This window comes from Pristis pectinata, chromosome 7, assembly GCF_009764475.1.
Source record: "Pristis pectinata isolate sPriPec2 chromosome 7, sPriPec2.1.pri, whole genome shotgun sequence".
Lineage (NCBI taxonomy): Eukaryota > Metazoa > Chordata > Chondrichthyes > Rhinopristiformes > Pristidae > Pristis > Pristis pectinata.
The window spans coordinates 49,142,112-49,163,364 of record NC_067411.1 but is presented as its reverse complement, the minus strand read 5'-3'; the positions used below and the strand labels follow the sequence as shown (position 1 = coordinate 49,163,364).

Sequence of the window (21,253 nt, the reverse complement as noted above, 5' to 3'; positions counted from 1 at the left end):
TGTCTGATAAAGATATTGAAGTGCTGAATGAGGAAGTCAGAACAGTATGGTTGCAAGTGCAGGTGGGTCAAGAGTTGTTATCTCCATCCTCAGTTCTTTTGCTGTATCCAATATTCTTCTAATAGTGAATTATTAGATAATATCAAGTATTTCAATTTTTTCTCTTTTCTCACTACTTATGAAATATGAGATTCAAAAATGCAGTGTTTATTTTCTGTATATTTTTGAAAATTTGGTTGGAAAATTGTAATCAGTGCATCCACTTTGCACAGCTGGTGGAGAGAGCGCTTTAAAATAGCCCCATCCATGTTTTAAGTTATCCATTTTATAGCACTTTTCTTGTCTTCTTTCTACTCATGAATGTAGGGATTTTGCAAAACTAAGAATATGATCACTTGTACTTTATCCTCTCAATCACAGGCCAGTTCTGTGACCCAGGGTGTGCATAAGGCTTGAACTGTGTGCTAATTTTCTGATATTGCACTATTGATTAGGGCAAAAAAAACATATGAACTAGAAGCAGGATTAGTCCATCTGGCTCATCCTACCTACTATGCCATTCATTAAGATCATGGCTGACCTCACAATCACTTTTCTGTACTAAGCCTATATTCCCTGATTCTCATAATATGAAAAATCTATCATTCATTGCCTTGATTATACTCAAAAGAATGAACCTCTACAGCCCTCAGGTAAAGAATTCCAAAGACTCACTAGTTCTCTGTGAAGAAATTTGTTTTATTCTCAGTACTGAATGGCCAACGCAGTTCTCAACACCCAGCCAGGGAAAACATCAAGTCTCCGTTAAGCCCTAGTATGTTTCATTAAGGTCCTTTTAAACCCATGTGAGCAGAGGCTTGGTCTGTTTATTCTCTCATTGGTCAAGAGCATTCATCAGAAATTCACACTTCACTGACATCAGACCATAAAAATTACAGAATCATAATGTGGCATGAATTTAATGTAGTATTCTGCCAGAGATGTGATATAATAATATTCCCCTGCATTCAAAGGCCTAATTTTGGTTTAGGAACTCATTCACATGGTTCTATGATTTTGAACTCAGTCATATTTTTTAAACTATCTTATTGTTGTAATAATCTAGGTTTCCCCATAGATCTTAAAATTATGGTTAATGAGGTTTCCATTCTCTTAACTACTAAGAACTAAATAAAATGTACTGACTAACCTATGAAGATGGCTTGTATGATGTATACTGCCACAGGGGAGTCATGAATAACAAATGCTAATTACATCTATGTCCATATGGTCTTCCAAACCTGTTATGTTCATTAATTTTTTGCTAAGTCACCTATGGTGCTTGAACCAACCACCTTAAATCTACTCTCTTGTTTTCAATCCTTTATCCACTGGGAATTGCATGTTGCTCTAGATTCCAGCATCAGTAGTCTCTTGTGTCTCCTTTACCCTCTGGAATCATTTATATTTATTTAAATTTACATTGAAATTCTCTGCTCTAATGAGAACAACCCCAGCTTCTCTAGTAGTGGGGGAAATAGGTTTAACTGTAATTTTAAAAGAGAAATTGATAAATATGTGAAGAGAAAACAACATAGATATGGGGAAAGACATTTTATTCATTTTCTGGATATTGATATTACTGATAAGGCTGGGGTTTCATCAAAAACTGACCTTGAATAGGGCAAGGAGCCTTCTTTTTGAGTTTTGATTGCTAGACCACCATAGACTGTAATAAAGAGTCAGCATGCTCAGAGCTCAGGATTACTGGTGCAATAATATAATTGCTACACTACCTGAACTCAATACTAAGTTTATCAGGCTACCAACTCAGTTGATTATAATTATACTAGTGTCTGTTTCTGTCTGAATATTTTTGAGGAAAACAGAAGGGGCCTGATAAAGGGTTGCAAACAAGTTTGTTTTCAACCACTTTTCCTAACCAGTTGCACCTGTTGATCCACAATTCAACAACTTCCAAATGTGTCAGGAGACCTTATTTTGATGGTTACACTGTACTAAAGAGGTTGTCTCCTTTACCTAAACATGGAGAAGAATAAAATAGAGACCTAGTCTTTGCAGTAGAGGACACTGAATTCACAGAAATGCCTGATGAACTTTATTTGCACCCATGAATATTGAAACTTTCAGCTAGCAATGTGATCTAATCAATACACAGACAGATCCACCCCACATTGACATAGTGCTGTGGACCAATTGCCAAATATTGTTCTTTCCCTATTTTTGTTTATCTGCTGATTCCTGATTCTCCTTCATCAGTGGACTCTTTTGTTCAAGGCTGAAGTCATCAAATTGTAGGTGAAGTGGTATCATGCTATAAAAAAATCTTCTGCTGCCACTGTCACAAGATTTTGCCCCTCACCAGATACCCAAGTTTTGTAACTCAGGCTATAATCTCACCAAATGCTGGCAGATATTTATGATCTCACATCCCAGTCACATGACATTTTCAGGCTTGCTCTATGTTTTTTTCCTTCCCCTTGTACTTACCTGGAAAATGGATTTTGTTGTGCTATATTTTTGTGCATTCAGCAATTCAATTTTGATGAAGAATCATTCAGGAAGGAAAATTCTGGCTTTCCTGTGAGTTTCTTGATGTCCTCCATGTTCCTTCTTGGTCCACTGTGCTTCTGAAATGCATAAGCCTGATGAAGCTCAGAGGTGTGAAATGGACTCCACTGATTTTGCTTGGTACATGAGTGGTCCATGGACAGCACAGGTTACACTCATGTAGAAGCAGTCCTTCACAGGCCATGCAAGACCAGTCTCAATGTTACGTAAAAGGAACTTTCTAAGTAGTTCACTGGCTGATGAATTATGTCCTGAAATGTTTCCCGCCACACTCATCCAACACCAACTTTCTCTTCATTTATCTTCAAATCCAAGATCATCCTAGATGTGTCCTGACTGCCAAATGCCACTCTCCTGTCTCAATCCCTGATAGCCAAGCCTCTAAATGTTGCTAACTGTCAATGACTCCCAACTCTGCCAATACCAGTGCTGACATGCCAACCAATCTCTGACTGCCAGTTCCCCGATCCATAGTGATCCCTTTCAGCTGATTCCTTTACTGATTTCTACTCTGCCAGGACTACTATCCATCCCAACATATCCCAGGCAGTCCATAACCATTACCAATCCTTGACTGTCAAACACTACTGAACCCAGGTGCTGAACACACCCTCCTGATCCCCCCCCCCCCCATCTCCACCACCTATATCCAGCCCTATCCCACCCCCTCTTGGGCCTCTCACCTCTGAAACACCTCCTCACATAGATTGGGCCTGGAGTTATCATGTGACCCACAGAGCTGACATATGTGAAGGGAATTTATTTCTGAGTGTAAGGGGCTGTTCGTTAATGTACAACACAATGGATCGCAAGTGCTATTAAATATTGCAGCAAGCAGGCCCTCATACCAAAACATTTATATGCCTGCCATACACCATTCCATTAATGCATCTTTACTGCATCATTCAATTCCAAGGCAATAACCTCTTCCCAGATCCCTGTCTTCTTCTTTGGTGGTGAAGCACAGGAATTATATAAATGCAAAATAGTCCTCACTTGTTCCCATTGGCATCATTCCTCAATAAAATGGTTTGTCCTGGCCTCACCTGTAGCTTCTCTCTTAAATGTTGATTACATACCCCCTCTTTATTCAGAGGTTGTTTCAGAACTCGCCAGTAAACTGACTTGTTGGCTGAGGGCCTGGAATATTATGACTCTCTTCTGGGATTTGGGAATATCTTCAGGAAGACAAATTAAACAAAATGAAACTAAGGAAGAACATATAATGGCAATTACGCCATTGATCATCTTACTTAGTGATTGTAGTTCCTTGTACCAATTTTATACAGTGCATGTAATTCCATTAATCTAATTTCTTTGCCATCTGTGTTATAGGATCCTCAGATTCTGGATATCAACTCTGACAGAGAAAAGGTGCAAACCATTCTGGATGACCTACAGAGAGTCATGGATGAACTACAAAAACGTGCATTTGAATATAAGTCCTATCAAAAGAACTTCAAGGTGACTAGTTTTAGCTGTTTGCTGTGACTTCACAGTAGATATTAAGTCATTAAGTAATTGACAGGATAAAAAGAATAGTTCTGAGAAATCACTTGCACATTTTCCCACAGAAACAAAGAAGGTTGAGCAAATTTGATAGAGATTTTTAAAATTATGAAATGCTTGATTTTGTGAATGGAAAAATGCTAGTTCATCTAATTGTGGAATCAGCAAGGAGAGGAGAGTTGAAACACAACTAGGACACTGCAGGTAGAAGTTTTGGTAATTCTTTTAGGGAATTAATAGAGACAGAAATCATTCCATTTTGAAAGGAAAAGTTGCACCAGTATTTGAAGCTGAAGTTATTAGACTAAGGTCTGAGGTAGGGATGTATGGGTGTTTGTACATTGAAGAGAGAGTGGAGCAGAGGGCTTTTTTTTCCCATTGACCCAGCAATTGAGTCAGCACAAACAAAATGACCTATAACATCAACTTAAATGATTCTTTTAGATCAATATTAAACCATTAAATATGAAAAGCATCTTGACTTGAGAAAAACCGTTGCCTTAGGGAAACAAGTGCACAAATTTAAAAGACTGCAAGCGAAATGAGTGTACCAGTATTCAAAATACTCTCATTCTGGCAATTATTATATGTTATATTATGCCTTTAAGTTTTGATTGTTAAATTCATTAGCACTCAGGAAGGTTTATACTATATTGGAGGGTGCTGCTAAGTTGTGTTCAATGCTGGGATCAAGATTCTGGCTTTATTGGGATAAATATGCAGATTCATTGAGTGTTGCAACAGAAGGAACACCAGAGGTCAGTAGCTTTCACTATGAAACAGTAGACAATATTTTTCATAAATGTCTTTTATAGGAATTGCCTTTACTGAATGATGTTCTGCATATAATAGTTTTCAGTGAATTGGTCGTCCAAGGAAAATTAACCCAGCCTATCCAGTCTCTCCACATATCTGAAACACTCCATTCCAGGCAAATCTTGGTGAATTTCCTTTTCACACTCTCCAATGCAATCAAGTCCTTCCTATAGTGTGGCAACCAGAACTGCACACAACACTCCATCTGGGGCCTAACCAATGCGTTATAAAGCTGTACCATAATCTTTTTTGCTAATGAAGACGAATGTCCTCTATGCTTTATTCATTACTTTATCTAGCTGAGTTGGTATCTTCAGGGTCCCTTGGACATGTACACTAAGGTCCCTCTGTTCCTCAATACTTCCTAGTACCCCATCATTCATTGTTTATGTTGTACCTGTAATTGTCCTCCCATCTATGCATCACTTCACACCTTTCAAAACTAAATTCCATCTGCCATTGCTCTGCCCATTTTACTAACTGATGTATCTTCCTGTCTAAGACAATCCTACCCATTATCAGCAGCACCACCAATTTTTGTATCATCTGCAAACTTGCTAGTCATATCTCCTGCATTCATATCCAGACTGTTAATATATATAACAAATAATAAGAGTCCCAACACTGATTCCTGTATTACACCATTGGTCACAGACTTCAAATCACAAAAGCAACCTTTCACCATCACTCTCTGCCTCATATCACCAAGCCAATTTTGGATCCAATTTGCCAGCTTGCCATGGATTGCATGGGCTCTTGCCTTTTGGTCCAGTCACCCAGGTGTGACCATGCCACAACGCCTTACGAAGTCCATGTAGTCTGCATCAACTGCGCTGCCCTCATCAAAACATCTTGGTAAAATCAAGTTGGTCAAACAGAATTGGTATTGGTATTGGTTTATTATTGTCACCTGTACCAAGGTACAGTGAAAAGCTTGTTTTACAAACCGATTGTACAGGTCAATTCATTACACGGTGCAGTTACATTGAGTCAGTACAGAGTGCATTGATATAGTACAAGTAAAAACAATAACAGTACAGAGTAAAGTGTCACAGCTACAGAGAAAGTGCAGTGCAATAACGTGCAAGGTCACAACAAGGTAGATCATGAGGTCATAGTCCATCTCATTGTATAAGGGAAGCATTCAATAGTCTTACCACAGTCCTTAAGTCTGGTGGTACGTGCCCTCAGGCTCCTGTATCTTCTACCCAATGGAAGAGGAGAGAAGGGAGAATGTCTCAGGTGGGTGGGGTCTTTGATTATGCTGGCTACTACACCAAGACAACGAGAGGTAAAGACAGAGTCCAAGGAGGGGAGGCTGGTGTCCGTGATGTGCTGGGCTGTGTCCATAACTCTCTGCTGCTTTTTGCGGTCCTGGGCAGAGCTGTTGCCGTACCAAGCCGTGACACATCCAGATAGGATGCTTTCTATGGTGCATCGGTAAAAGTTGGTGAGAGTCAAAGAATCTCCCTCGAACAAAGCCATGCTGACTATCTATGATTAATCCCTGGTTTTCAAATATAGCTTAAACTTGTCCTCAGGACTTTTTCCAATAGCCTCCCCATCACTGATGTTATACTCACCCGTCTGTAATTATCAGGTTTATCCCTGCTGCCCTTCTTGAATGAAGGTAGCACATTTGCTGTGCTCCAGTCATCTGGCACTTCACCCTTGACCAGTGGAGACTTAAAAATCTCTATCAGCACCCAGCAATCTCCTCCCTTGCCTCCTATAGCAACCTGTGATACAGGACCATGGGAACTTAGCAACCTTTAAGCTCACTGAGACATCGAATGTCACCTCGACAGACATCAATATCACTTTATAAAGCTAACATCTTCCAGAATTTGACTGTCCTGCTCCCTGAGTTCTCCAGCTACTGTGTACTTTTCTTTGAATACTGAAGAGAAATATTTATTCAAGACCTCACCAATATCCTCCAAGCGCAATGTGCACATTGCCACGTTGGTCCCTAATGAGCCCTACTCCTGCCTGAGTTTTTCCCCTGCTCTAAATGTACTTATGAAAAGCTTTGAGACGAGCCTTAATGCTGACCCCAGTGATATTTCACACCCCCTCTTTGTTCTCCTTAACTCTTTTTGTACTTCCCTATACTTTTTATACTCCCAAAGGACTTTTCAATTCTCTATACCTGCCTTATGCTTCCTTTTTTCATTTATCCAGCCCTCAATATCCTTTGATATCCAGGGTTCCCTGGACTTTAGTCATTTCCCTTCACTGTTACAAGAACACGTTGATCCCAATGTTTTACTGCCAAAATTGGTGGTGTACTGGACAGTGAAGAAGGTCATCTAAGGTTATAACAGGATATAGATCAACTGGGAAAATGGACAAGGGAATGGCAGATGGAATTTAACTGAAACAAGTGCGAAGTGATGCACCTTAGGAAGTCAGATTCCATAGAACCATAAAACCATAGAACAATACAGCACAATACTGGCCCTTCGGCCCACCATGTTGTCCCGACCTTTAAACCATGCCTAGGACTATCTAACCCCTTCCTCCCACATATGCCCCTATTTTAAATTCCTCCATATGCTTATCTAACAATCTCTTGAACTTGACCAACATACCTGCCTCCACCACTACCCCAGGCAACGCATTCCATGCACCCATCACTCTCTGGGTAAAAAACCGTCCTCTGATATCTCCCTTGAACTTCCCACCCATTACTTTAAAGCCATGCCCTCTTGTATTGAGCATTTGTGCCCTGGGAAAGAGGTGCTGGCTGTCTACTCTATCTATTCCTCTTAATATCTTGTATACCTCTATCATGTCTCCCCTCATCCTCCTTCTCTCCAAAGAGTAAAGCCCTAGCTCCCTTAGTCTCTCCTCATAATCCATACTCTCCAAACCAGGCAGCGTCCTGGTAAATCACCTCTGCACCCTTTCCAATGCTTCCACATCCTTCCTGTAATGAGGCAACCAGAACTGGACACAGTACTCCAAGTGTGGTCTAACCAGAGTTTTGTAGAGCTGCATCATTACCTCGCGGCTCTTAAACTCAATTCCACGATTTATGAAAGCTAACATCCCATAAGCATTCTTAACTACCCCATCCACCTGTGAGGCAACTTTCATTGATCTGTGGATATGAACCCCCAGATCCCTCTGCTCCTCCGCATCCCCCAGAATCCTGCCATTAACCTTGTACTCTGCCTTGGAGTTTGTCCTTCCAAAGTGTACCACCTCACACTTCTCCAGATCGAACTCCATCTGCCACTTCTCAACCCAGCTCTGCATCCTATCAATACCCCTCTGCAATCTTCGACAGCCCTCCACACTATCCACAACATCACCGACCTTTGTGTCGTCTGCAAACTTGCTAACCCACCCTTCCACCCCTTCATCCAAGTCATTAATAAATACAGGAAGTCCCCGAATTACGAACGCCCGACTTATGTACGCCCGTACTTACGAATGGCAGGAAGAAGGCGCGGAATTGGACGCAGAATGGTTTGCCTATCAGTGTTGACTTTTTCCAGGTGATGGAGGTGGTGAACAGCTGGATTGTGGATTTCATGTGTTACAGTCTGTACCGCTATTTCGGGGCAGGGATGTTTGAGGAGTTCCAAATGATGAGGGATGCCATGACTGGTCACCAGCCCCCTCTCCCGCTGCCCCCACCCACCATATCTATCTCTCTATCTATCTCTCTCTCTCTCTCTCTATCTCTCTCTATCTCTATCTCCCTCTCTACCTATCTATCTATCTAGCACACGCTCTCCCTTGACAGGTCGTCCCCGGGTAATGACCGAGGTCCATTTCTACAGATGTCCTTAAGTTGATTTTGTCCGTCAGTCGGAAAATACACAAAATTCACTCAATGTGGTAACCGTACCTCCACAGTACTGTACTGTAATAAATGACACCAAACGCACATAAACGCACACGTCCCGGTGATAACAAGTTATGCTGTATTTTAGATTGCTTCACATTATGTGTGGAATTATAATGAAACTGGAATCAAAATTCCATGTGGATCTTAATATATAGCAATAAATAACTGAAGCTTGTAGTGATTTAGGACTAATTGACGCCAGATGTGAACTGTACGTAACTGTTCTGACTTACATACAAATTCACCTGACGAACAGACTCAAAAACGGAACTCATTTGTAATCCGGGAACTTCCTGTATTACGACAAGTAGAGGTCCCAGCACTGATCCTTGTGGGACACCACTAGTCACAGCCCTCCAATCCGAATGCACTCCCTCCACCACAACCCTCTGCTTTATACAGGCAAGCCAATTCTGAATCCACATGGCCAAGCCTCCCTGGATCCCTTGCCCTCTGACCTTCTGAAGAAGCCTACCGTGTGGAACCTTGTCAAACGCCTTACTAAAATCCATGTAGACCACATCTACTGCACTACCCTCATCCATGTTCCTGGTCACCTCCTCAAAGAACCCTATCAGGCTTGTGAGACATGATCTTCCCTTCACAAAGCCATGCTGGCTGTCCCTGATCAGACCATGATTCTTTAAATGCTCATAGGTCCTATCTCTAAGGATCCTTTCCAACAGCTTGCCCACCACAGACATAAGGCTCACTGGTCTGTAATTCCCTGGACTATCCCTACTACCTTTTTTGAATAAGGGGACAACATTTGCCATTCCTCCAATCCTCTGGTACCATTCCCATGGACAATGAGGACTCAAAGATCCTAGCCAACGGTTCAGCAATGTCCTCTCTTGCCTCGTGGAGCAGCCTGGGTAATATACCGTCAGACCCTGGGGACTTATCTGTCCTAATATTTTCTAACAGCTCCAACACATCCTCTCTCTTGATATCTACATGCTCCAGAACATTAACCTTACCAGCACTATCCTCAGCTTCATCAAGGCCCCTCCTTGGTAAATACTGAAGAGGAGTATTCATTGAGAACCTCACCCACTTCCGCAGCTTCCAGGCACATCTCCCCACCTTTGTCTCTAATCGGTCCTACCTTTACTCTTGTCATCCTTCTGCTCTTCACATGTGAAAAAAGCCTTGGGATTTTCCTTAACCCTACTTGCCAAGGCCTTTTCATGTCCCCTTCTTGCTCTCGTCAGCCCCTTCTTAAGTTCCTTCCTTGCTACCCTATATTCTTCATGAGCCCTATCTGATCCTTGCTGCCTACACTTTATGTATGCTGCCTTCTTCCACCTAACTAGTTGTTTCACCTCTCTTGTCACCCATGGTTCCTTCACCCTGCCATTCTTTCTCTGCCTCACTGGGACAAATTTATCCCTAACATCCTGCAAGAGATCCCTGAACAACGACCACGTTCCCATAGTACACTTCCCTTCAAAAATGTCATCCCAATTTACTCTCACAAGTTCTAGCCTTATGGCTTCATAATTTGCCCTTCCCCAATTAAATATCTTCCCGTACTCTTTGCTCCTATCCTTTTCCATGACAATGCTAAAGGTTAGGGAGCAGTGGTCACTGTCCCCCAAATGCTCACCCACCGAGAGATCTGCCACCTGACCCGGTTCATTACCTAATACTAGATCTAATATGGCATTCCCTCTAGTCAGCCTGTCAACATACTGTGACAGGAATCTGTCCTGGGCAGATTTAATAAACTCTGCCCCATCTAAACCTTTGGTACTAAGCAGGTGCCAATCAATATTTGGGAAGTTGAAGTCTCCCATGATAACAACCCTGTTATTCTTGCACCTTCCCAAAATCTGCCTCCCAATCTGCACCTCAGTATCCCTGCTGCTACTTGGGAGCCTATAGAATACTCCCAGTAGAGTAATTGCTCTTTTCTTGTTCCTAACTTCCACCCATACTGACTCTAGAGAGAATCCTTCTACATTATCCACCATTTCTGCAGCTGTAATAGTATCGCTGACCAGTAACACCACCCCTCCGCCTCTTCTCCCCCACCCCCCCCATCTCATTTAAAACACTGAAATCCAGGAACATTCAATATCCATTCCTGCCCTGGTGACAGCCAAGTCTCTGCAAGAGCCACAATATCGTAGTCCCATGTACTTATCCAACCTCTCAACATACCCCTGATGCTTCTTGCATTTAAGTAAATCCACTTTAGCCTATCTACCTTTCTACTTTTGTACCCTATACTCTGCTTCTCCTTCCTCAAGCCTCTCTACATGTTAGATCTGATTTTTCCCCATGCACTTCTTCCTCTGACCTACACCTCTGACCCATCCCCCTCGCAAACTAGTTTAAACCCTCCTGAACCACCTTAGCAAACTTGCCTGCAAGGATATTGTTCCCCCTTGGGTTCAGGTGTAATCTGTCCTCTCTGTACAGGTCCCACCTTGCCCAGAAGAGATCCCAATGATGCACAAATCTAAAACCTTCCCTACTGCACCAACTCCTCAGCCACGCATTCATCTGCCATCTCCTCCTATTCTTACTTTCACTATCACGTGGCACTGGCAGCAATTCTGAGATTGTTACCCTTGAGGTCCTGTTCTTCAGCCTTCTGCCTAGCTCCCTAAACTCACTTTTCAGGACTTCATCCCTCTTGCTACCTATGTCGTTGGTACCAATATGTACCACGACTTCTGGCTGTTCTCTCTCCCGCTCAAGAATGCTGTGGACCCGATCAGAGACATCCCAGACACTGGCACCTGGGAGGCAACATACCATCCGGGATTCATGCTCACTTCCACAGAACCTCCTATCTGTTTCCCTGACTATCGAGTCCCCTATCACTATTGCCCTCCTCTTCTCCTCCCTTCCCTTCTGAGCAGCAGGACCAGTCCCAGTGCCAGAGAACTGGCTACTGCTGCTTGATCCCTGCAGGTCATCTCCCTCAACAGCATCCAAAGTGGAAAACCTGTTACTGAGGGGAACAGCCTCTGGCGTCCTCTGCACTACCTGCCTGTTCCCTTTCTTTTTCTTTTTCTCTCCCCTGACAGTAACCCTTCTATTTGCCTCCTGGACCCTAGAAGTACTTGCTCTAAGTGGGGGGGGGGGGGGGTGACTGTCTCCCGATGCACAGCATCTACATAACTCTCTCCCTCCCTGATGCTTTGCAGTGTTTGAAGCTGCGACTCCAGCTCATCAATTCTGAGCCGAAGTTCCTCCAGCCTCCAGCACTTACTGCAGAAGTGGTCACTGTGCACCCCAGCAGGGTCCACTAGCTCCCACATCAAGTAGCTGCTGCACATCACCATGTCCTCAATCTGAACTATTCTTTCCCTACCTTGCTTTAATCTACTTAAAATTTATAACAATAACAATTAAACCTTATCTTTACTTACCAGCTGCTCACACGCCTCGCCTGTTACCGCCTAAGCCCATTGAGCCAAAGCCCAATCACTCTGCTCCCCCTCACTCCACTGCCCGCTCCGAACACTGCCCGCTGGTTATGGCAGTCTTCATTTTAAACTGCTCGCGCGCTACCCGCTTATGTCATGCGCCTGCGCAGTCCTGCCCCACTATTCCCAATTAGAGAAAAATGACACTTAGCTGCTCTGAAGTCCGAAGTTTGCTGAAGAAATCCGAAAACAAAACTGCCAAAGTTGTTTTTTTTCGCTCTTTAAACTGCTTTAACACTACCCGTGTACATCACGCGTCTGCGCAGTCCTGCCCCACTATTCCCGATTAGAGAAAACAAACACTTAGCTGCTCCGAAGTCCAAAGTTCTCCGAAATGACCCGAAAACGAAAACGAAAGAAAGATTCTGGTAGGACATATAGGATAAATGGCAGAGACCTTCAGAGTGTTGATGTACAGAGAGACCTTGGGATGCAAGTCCACTGCAGGTAGACGGAGTGGTGAGGAAGGTGTATGGCATGCTTGCCTTCATAAGAGTTGGGGCATCATGTTACAGTTGTGCACAGTGTTGGTTAGGCTGTACTTGGAGTATTGTGTGCAGTCCTGGTCACCACACTAGGAAGGACATGATAAAGCTCGAAAAGGTTCAGAAAAGATTCATAAAGATGTTGCCTGGATTGGAGGGCTTGAGTTATCAGGAGAGATTGGATAGACTGTGTCAGTTTTCCCTAGAGCGAAGGAGGCTGAGAAGTAACATAACAGGGGTATGTAAAATTAGGAGAGGCATTGATAGGGTAGGTATGGCAGGGTCTGTTTCCCATGGTAGGGGCATCTAAAATTACATGGCATAGGTTTAAGGTGAGAGGGAGGAAGTTTAAAGGGGATTTAAGCGGTAAATTTTTCACACAAAGTATAGTTGTTATCTGGAATGAGCTGCCAGAGGAGGTGGTGGAGGCAGGAACAGTAAAAGCACTTAAGAGGCATTTTTACAGGAATTTGAATGAGCAAAACAAAGAGAGATATGGAACCATTGCAGGGAAGTGGGATGAGTTTAGATAGGCATGGTGGTCAGCATAGACCAGTTGGCTGAAGGGTCTGTTTCTGTGCTGTACAACTCTATGACTCTAATGGGCGGCATGGACATGGTGAGCCGAGGGACCTGTTTCTGTGCTGTATGGCTCAATGATTCTATGACTCATATTTAAATGCTCCCCACTTGTCAGTTGTCGATTCACCTGCAAATGGCTGCTCCCAGTCTACTTTTCTTATCTCTGTCTTATGATATTGCAATACACCGTGTCCAATCCAATACCTTAATTTCCCCACCATCCTTATGCTTCCAGAACTGTCTTGAAACTTACAGAGTTATGGTCACTGTCTCGGAAATGCTCTCCTGCTGATACTCCCATCACTAGATCCATTACTGTCCTTCTCTAGTTAGACTATCTACATACTGGCTCAAAAAGCTCTCATAGAGTCATACAGCACGGAAACAGGCTCTTCAGCCCAACTGGTCCATGCCAACCAAGATGTCCCACCCAAGCTGGTCCCATTTGCCAGTGTTTGGCCCATAACCTTCTAAATCTTTCCGGTCCATGTACCTGTTCAACTACCTTTTAAACGTTGTTGTTGTACCTCCCTCAACCACTTCCTCTGGCAGCTGATTCCACATAGATAACACCCTTTGTGTAAAAAAGTTGCCCCTCAAGTTCCTCTTAATTCTTTCCCTTCTCACCTTAAACCTATGCCCTCTACTTCTTGATACCCCAACTCTGGGAAAAAGACTGAGTGCATTCACCCAATCTATGCCCCTCATGATTTTATACACCTCTATAAGATCACCTCTCAATCACCTACGCTCTAAGGAATAAAGTCCTAGCCTGTCCAACCTCTCCTTATAACTCAGTCCCTCAAGTCCTGGCAGCATCCTTGCAAATCCGTTTTTGCACTCTTTCCAATTTAATAACATCTTTCCTATAGCAGGGTGACCAAAATTGAACACAATACTCCAAGTGCAGCCCCACCAGCATCCTGTACAACCACTCTGTGGCCTCCCAACTTTTATACTCAATGCCCTGACTTATGAAGGCCAGCATGCCAAAAGCCTTCTTCACCACCCTGTCTACCTGTGTCTCCACTTTCAGTGAACCATGTACTTGTACTCTAAGATCCCTTTGTTCCACACACTCCTAGGGCCCTGCTGTTCACTATGAAAGTCCTACCTGGATTTGACTTTCCAAAATGCAACGCCTCACACATACCTGAATTAAACTCCATTTGCCATTCCTTGCCCACTTCCTCAGCTGATCAAAATCCCCCTGTAATTTTTGATAACCTTTTTTATCGTCCATTTATAGGACCTATTTTAGTGTCATATGCAAACTTACTAACCATGCCTTTTACATTCTTATCCAAATCGTTGATATAGATGACAAACAACAATGGGCCCAGCACCGACCCCTGAGGCACACCACGTCAGGGGCCTCCAGTCCAAGAAACAACCTTCTACCATCACCCTGTTTTCTACCATCAAGCTAATAGTGTATCCAAATAGCCAGCCTTCCCTGGATTCCATGCGATCTAACCTACTAGAGCAGCCTACCATGTGGAACCTTATCAAAGGCCTTATGGAAGCCCATATAAGCCACGTCTACCACCCTGCCCTCATCAACTTTCTTGGTCACTCATCAAAAAACTCAATCAAGTACGTAAGACATGATCTCCCATGCACAAAGCCATGCTGACTACCCCTTATCTACCCGTCTTTCCAGATGTATGTATATCTTATCCCTCAGAATACTCTCCAGTAGCATACCTACCACAGATGTTAGACTTACTGGCTTATAATTCCCAGGTTTTTCTTTGCTACCCTTCTTAAATAAAGGCACAACATTCGTTATCCTCCAGTCCACCGCCACCTCACCTGTGGCTAATGATGATGCAAATATCCCAGGCAGGGATCCCGCAATTTCTTCTCTAGCTTCCCACTGTGTTCTTGGATAAACCTGGTCAGCCCTGGAGGCTTGTCTACTTTCATACCTTTTAAGACACTCAGCACCTCCTCCTCTGTAATGCATACTATCTCCAAGGCCTCTATTTACTTTTCCTAGTTCTGAAGTCTTCATGTCTTTCTCCACGGTAAAAACAAAGGAGAAATATTCATCGAGGACCTTGCCCATCTCCTGCTGCTCCACACAAAGGTGCCCCTTTGGTCTTTGAGAGGCCCTATTCTCTCTCTAGTTACCCTTTTTCCATGAATATAAAATCTCTTTGTATTTTCCTTAATCTTCTCTCCCAAAGTTATCTCATGCCTCCTTTTGGCACTCCTGATTTCATTCTTGAATACGCTTCTTCATCCCTTATACTTCTCCAGAGATTCACTTGATCCCAGCTGCCTGGACCCATGCATCCTTCTTTATCCTGGCCAGGGCCTCAACATCCCTCGTCATCCAGAGTTCCCTACTCCTACCAGCCTTGCCCTTCACTCTTAACAGGAACATGCTGACCTTGGGCTCTCACTAACTCACCTTTAAAAGCCTCCCACTTGTCTGTGGTCCCTTTGCCCACAAACAACCTACTCCAATCAATCTTTGCAAACTCCTGTCTCATACCGTCAAAACTCGCCTTGCCCCAATTTAGAACTTGAACCTACGGACCAATTCTGTCCCTTTCTGTAACTATTTAAAACTAATAGAATTATGGTCACTGGTCCCAAAGTGCTCCCCCACTGTTACCTTAGTCACTTGCCCTGCCCTATTACCCAATAATAGGTTGAGCTTTGCCCTCTCCCTAGTAGGGCCCTCTATATTTTGCCCAAGGAAACTTTCCTGAATGCACTTAACAAATTGAACCCTATCTAAGCTCTTAACAGTATGGCACTCCCAGTTTATATTGGAAAGTTAAAATCTTCTACTTTGACAACCCCATTATTCTTCAAACTCTCCACAATCTCCCTGCATATTTGTTCTTGTAATTCCCATTGACTATTTGCAGGCCTATAGTACAATCCCAAGAATGTGATCATCCCCTTTTTATTACTCAGCTCCACCTGTAAAGCCTCACTGGATGATCCTTCGGTAATTTCATCTCTGACTACTGCTGTGACATTCCCCTTAATCAAAAATGAAACTCCCCCTCCTCTCTTTCCTCTGCTTCTATGCCGCCAAAAGCACCTGTACCCCCAGAACATTTAGCTGCCAGTCCTGTCCCTCCCTTAGCCATGTTTCCGTAATGGCTGTAATATCCCAGCCCCACATGGCTATCCAAGCCATAAATTCACCAGCCTTACCTGTCAGGCTTCTTGTGTTAAAATAAATGCAATTTAACTTAATATGTTTTCCTCACTTTTGGCCATTCTCCTGCCTATCCTGCCTATTCAACTTGCTGTCACTGACTTCTGCATCACTTTCCAGCATCTCATTTGCTTTCCCGATTTTTGGGATCCCACCCCCCCCCCCCTCCACTAATCTAGTTTAAACCCACCCTAGTGTAACACTAGCAAATCTATCTGCCAGGATATTAGTCCCCCTCCAGTTCGGGTGTAACTCATCCCTCTTGTACAGGTCACCTCTGCCCCAGAAGAGATCCTGATGGTCCAAAAATCTGAATCCCTGCCCCTGCACCATTTTTTCAGCCACACATTCATTTGCCATATTCTCTATTTTTACGCTCCTTGCACATGGCACTGGAAGTAATCCAGAGATTACTACCCTCGAAGTTCTGTTTTTTAACTCCTTCCCTAGCTCCCTATATTCACTCGTAGGACCTCATCCCTTTCTCTACCTGTGCCATTTGTACCAATGTGCACAACGGCTTCTGGCTGCTCACCCTCCCCCTTGAGAATGTTCTGTAGCCACTCTGTGACATCCTGGACCCTGGCACCAGGATGCGCTCTCCTGGATGCATTTTAAAAATTCCACTCTCTGAGCTTTTCACACTAGAATAGTCCCAATTAATATTAGGGGTTAAAATCCTCTACTACTATAATCCAATTAATCTTACCTTTCTAGAACCATAGAACCATAGAACACTACAGCACAGGAAACAGGCCATTCTGCCCTTCTAGTCTGTGCCGAAACATTATTCGGCTAGTCCCATTTACCTGCCCCCAGCCCATACCCCTCCAGACCTCTCTCATCCATGTATCTATCCAATTTACTCTTAAAAGTTAAGAGCGAGCCCGCATTTACCACATCAGATGGCAGCCCATTCCACACTCCCACCACTCTTTGAGTGAAGAAGTTCCCTCTAATGTTCCCCCTAAACCTTTCCCCTTTCACCCTAAGGCCATGTCCTCTCATACTTATCTCTCCTAATCTAGGTGGAAAGAGCCTACTTGCATTAACCCTGTCTATGCCCCTCATCATTTTATAAACCTCTATCATATCTCCCCTCATTCTTCTCCGCTCCAAGGAATAAAGTCCTAATATGCTTAATCTTTCCTTATAACTCAACTCCTGAAGACCCGGCAACATTCTTGTAAATCTCCTCTGCACTCTTTCAATCTTACTGACATCCTTCCTGTAGTTCGGCGACCAGAACTGCATACAATATTCTAAATTTGGTCTCACCAATGACTTATACAACCTTACCAAAACATTCCAACTCCTATACTCAATACTTTGATTTATAAATGCCAGGATGCCAAAAGCCTTTTTCACAACCGTGTCTACCTGTGACTCTACTTTCAAGGAATTATGTATCTGAACTCCCAGATCCCTTTGTTCCTCCGCACTCCTCAGTGCCCTACCATTTACTGTGTATGTCCTCCCTTGAGTTGTCCTTCCAATTTGTACACATCCCACCTTACTCAAAAGCAGTCCCAGTGATCCAGAAATCTAAATCCTCCTTTATACACCATCTCTTTAGGCACACATTCATCTGACCCATCTTCCTATTCCTATACTCACTAGCATTTGAAACTGGAAGTAATCTAGAGATTACAGACTTAGAGGTGCTACTCTCTAATTTATGTCCAAACATTCTAAACTCATGTTGCAGAACCTTATTCCTCTTTTTCCCTGTGTCATTAGTACCAAAGTGCACCATGACCTCTGTCTTTTTACCCTCTTTTAGAATGTCCTGAAGCAGTTCTGAGACATCCGTGGCCCTGGTATAAGGGAGGCAACATACCGTCTCAGAATTTTGTTTGCAGCCACAGAAATGTCTGTCTTCTCTCCTAACATCTGAATGTCTTATAACAATAGCTCTCCTAGTCTCTTTCCTCCACCCTTGGGCAGCAGAGCCATCTGTGGTGCCATGAACTTGGCCGTTGCTGATTTCCCATGAGAGTCGTCCCCCACCCTCTCCAACAGTATCCAATGTAGTAAATTTGTTTGAGGGGGGGATGGCCACAGGGGACTCCTGCACTACCTGCTGCGCTTACTGCTCCAGCTGGTGATCACCATGCAGCCAATAATCATGGGATGGGTCAGCTCATTAAACTTGCTGGTGAATTCATCCCCAACTCCAGCTGTGCAATGTTGTCAATCAGGAACTGCAGCTGGACATACTTGCTGCATGTGGACAGTAGAAGTGTCCCTGATTTCCCATGTAGCACATACCATGGGCAGAGTTCTTCAGCCATGTATTACTCTGGTACTCTAGGGGAATTTTAATAAAAATGATTTTTAATATCTGTGTACTAAATTACATGACAAATGTCATTTGACAGATTGCTCAAGACAATGCATTGAAATAGTCCAGTAATTTATATGTTCTTGCATTGTTACTATTAATTACAATGATTTTCTGAGATATAGAATTATGAAGAAAGATGCACTATATCTGTAAAATTGGCTCACTGCATACATACAATTTTGTCATGGTCTTTGTGTGAGTCATTGAAACACAGAGTCACACAGCATGGAAACAGGCCATTTGGCCACCATGTTCACGCTGACCAGCGGGCACCCATCTGCAGTAATCCCATTATCCAGCACCTGGCACAGAGCCATTAATGTCTAAACGATTCAAGTGTTCATCTAGATACCTCTTAAATGCTGTTAGTGACTCTGCTTCCATCAGAGTGAATGCTCTAACTTATACCTTGTTTTACCTGTCTAATATGTGCAATATTTTGTTTTAAATAGGTAGAAATAACCAAATTTGATTTGCTGGAAGAAGTTCATGCTGATATGAAACTGAAAAATCTTCTTTGGAAGTCCCTAAATGACTGGGATCGTCACACAGATGAATGGTTGCAGGTAGTTTTTCTTAGCTAAGGTACCTGGTTTAGTATAAAACAGAAAATAGTGAAAATATTCAGATCAGGCAGCATTTGTAACTGTTTGGCTTTTTTTAAAAAATGCTCATGAACTGTAAATTTCTAAATATTTAAACAAGGCAAATGCTGGATAATTTTGAAAAGATAATTGCCAAATGCATTAATGTTTATGGATGAACATGCTTAAGTAAAGAACACATAGGCAGGAAAATTAATATTGCTTGGTTCCAGTTGTAGTAATAAAGAAATGCTTAAAGTCTCTTTTTTCTGTCCTTGCTGTCCCACAGTTTAGATTTGAAACCATAGATGCAGAACAATTAAGTGGTGAAGTAACTAAGTACAGCAAAATTGTGAGTCAACTGGAAAAAGGTCTTCCACAAAATACTGTTGTGGCAAAACTGAAAGATAATGTGGACCAGATGAGACAAAAGGTAATGGGGTAAAGAATCTGCATGTAAAAATGCACATTAAAATTACACTGTGGCGGGGACTTTGCAGCCAGTTTTGGTTGTGATTGTAGAGAACAATATTCTAACATGTACAACCTGCAATCTGATGTGTCCCATAGAATTCTGAATCCTGTGAGCATAACTTATGCCAAAAATATGACTTTGTTGCACACGTTTCTTCCATGGTAGCTGGTCCTTGTTGAAACTGATGTTTCATCTAGTGGGGCCAATTTGGAGCAGTTTTACCTTCAAGCAGAGTGTAGGGAATGGGAACCATATCTCCCTGATTGCCAGTGAGGCATTTTGTTATTGGAGGAGAGTATCCAGGGCAGGAATCCTAATAGTTAAGGCCCCCTCCACAATCCCCAACTCGAAGCCAAAGAGCACTAAAAATCTAACCATTTAGCAGTTGCAACCTTAGGAAGATCTCCATGAATATGCCACTGCTTCAGTTAGACAAGGGATGGGCCTCCTAATTTATAGTGGAGCAGATTTTCACTCTCTGGTAAGGGCTTGCTTCAGAGTCATTAAGGAACATTCTGTTTGGAAAGTTTATTTGTGCTGCATATTTGGAACAGTGATGTTGATCATGCATTACATACTATTGATATCACTATAACGCACCCAGCAGCCTTGTGCATGAGTGCATATGTGCATGGAAGACTGTGAAGTAACTTCCTGAAATTATCTACCACCCAAAGAGTTGCTAATCAATTTTCAGATCATTTTAATTTTGTGGTGCATAGAAATATTGCACCATGTATTAACATTTCTATACCACAGTTTCTCCCCCAACTTTGTAAAATTTTAGGTGACGAAAATTTATTATACAGTGTCATTCTTTTAATGATGAGAGACCTTTTGACCTTTTTCTCATCTACACCAATTTGTGCATTAAAGATTTTTCCTCAAGTTCAGTTTTCCTCCCCTATTCTGGGACAACCAGTATGCCTGCGCACATTATGCTTTGAGATTTGATGTTATTTTCAGAACCCAACTCAAAAATTTAACCACATATCAGTTATATAATTGTCCTGTTTGTTTGTTTTTTGGGTTCCTTTGGTTGGCTTTTCATTCTGCTGTAACTTAGCTGAGATCAGACATATTAGATATAAATGTGATTGGTAACGTAACTTTAAAGAATGAAACTAATTAGTTTGTAAATACAGCAAGTGTGAAAAAAGACATATAAAGAAGATTGCCTGTTTGTCAGTGCTATATTCTTTTTTTTATTATTATTATGTGTCCTTGGACAGTGTATTTTTAACTTTTTCCTTGTTTCATTCATTCTCAAACTCATTCTGTTTTTTGTTTTTCTGTATGGTTTTCACTTTTTTTTAATACTTTTCTCCATTCTGTGGCACACTTGCATTCTACCTTTGGCATTGACTGACAGTCTCACTTTCCTTTTCTATGTGT

At 42.6% G+C, this 21,253-nt stretch overlaps 1 protein-coding gene across 1 annotated transcript in view; it reads left to right on the top strand.

The window, feature by feature from the left end:
• Positions 1 to 21,253, top strand: part of LOC127572582 (dynein axonemal heavy chain 6-like) — a 320,765-nt gene that overhangs the window by 56,861 nt on the left and 242,651 nt on the right. Inside the window, 4 exon segments of the mRNA XM_052019999.1 lie at positions 2 to 62; positions 3,907 to 4,035; positions 19,252 to 19,365; positions 19,673 to 19,816. Coding sequence (XP_051875959.1) covers positions 2 to 62; positions 3,907 to 4,035; positions 19,252 to 19,365; positions 19,673 to 19,816 — 448 coding nt within the window.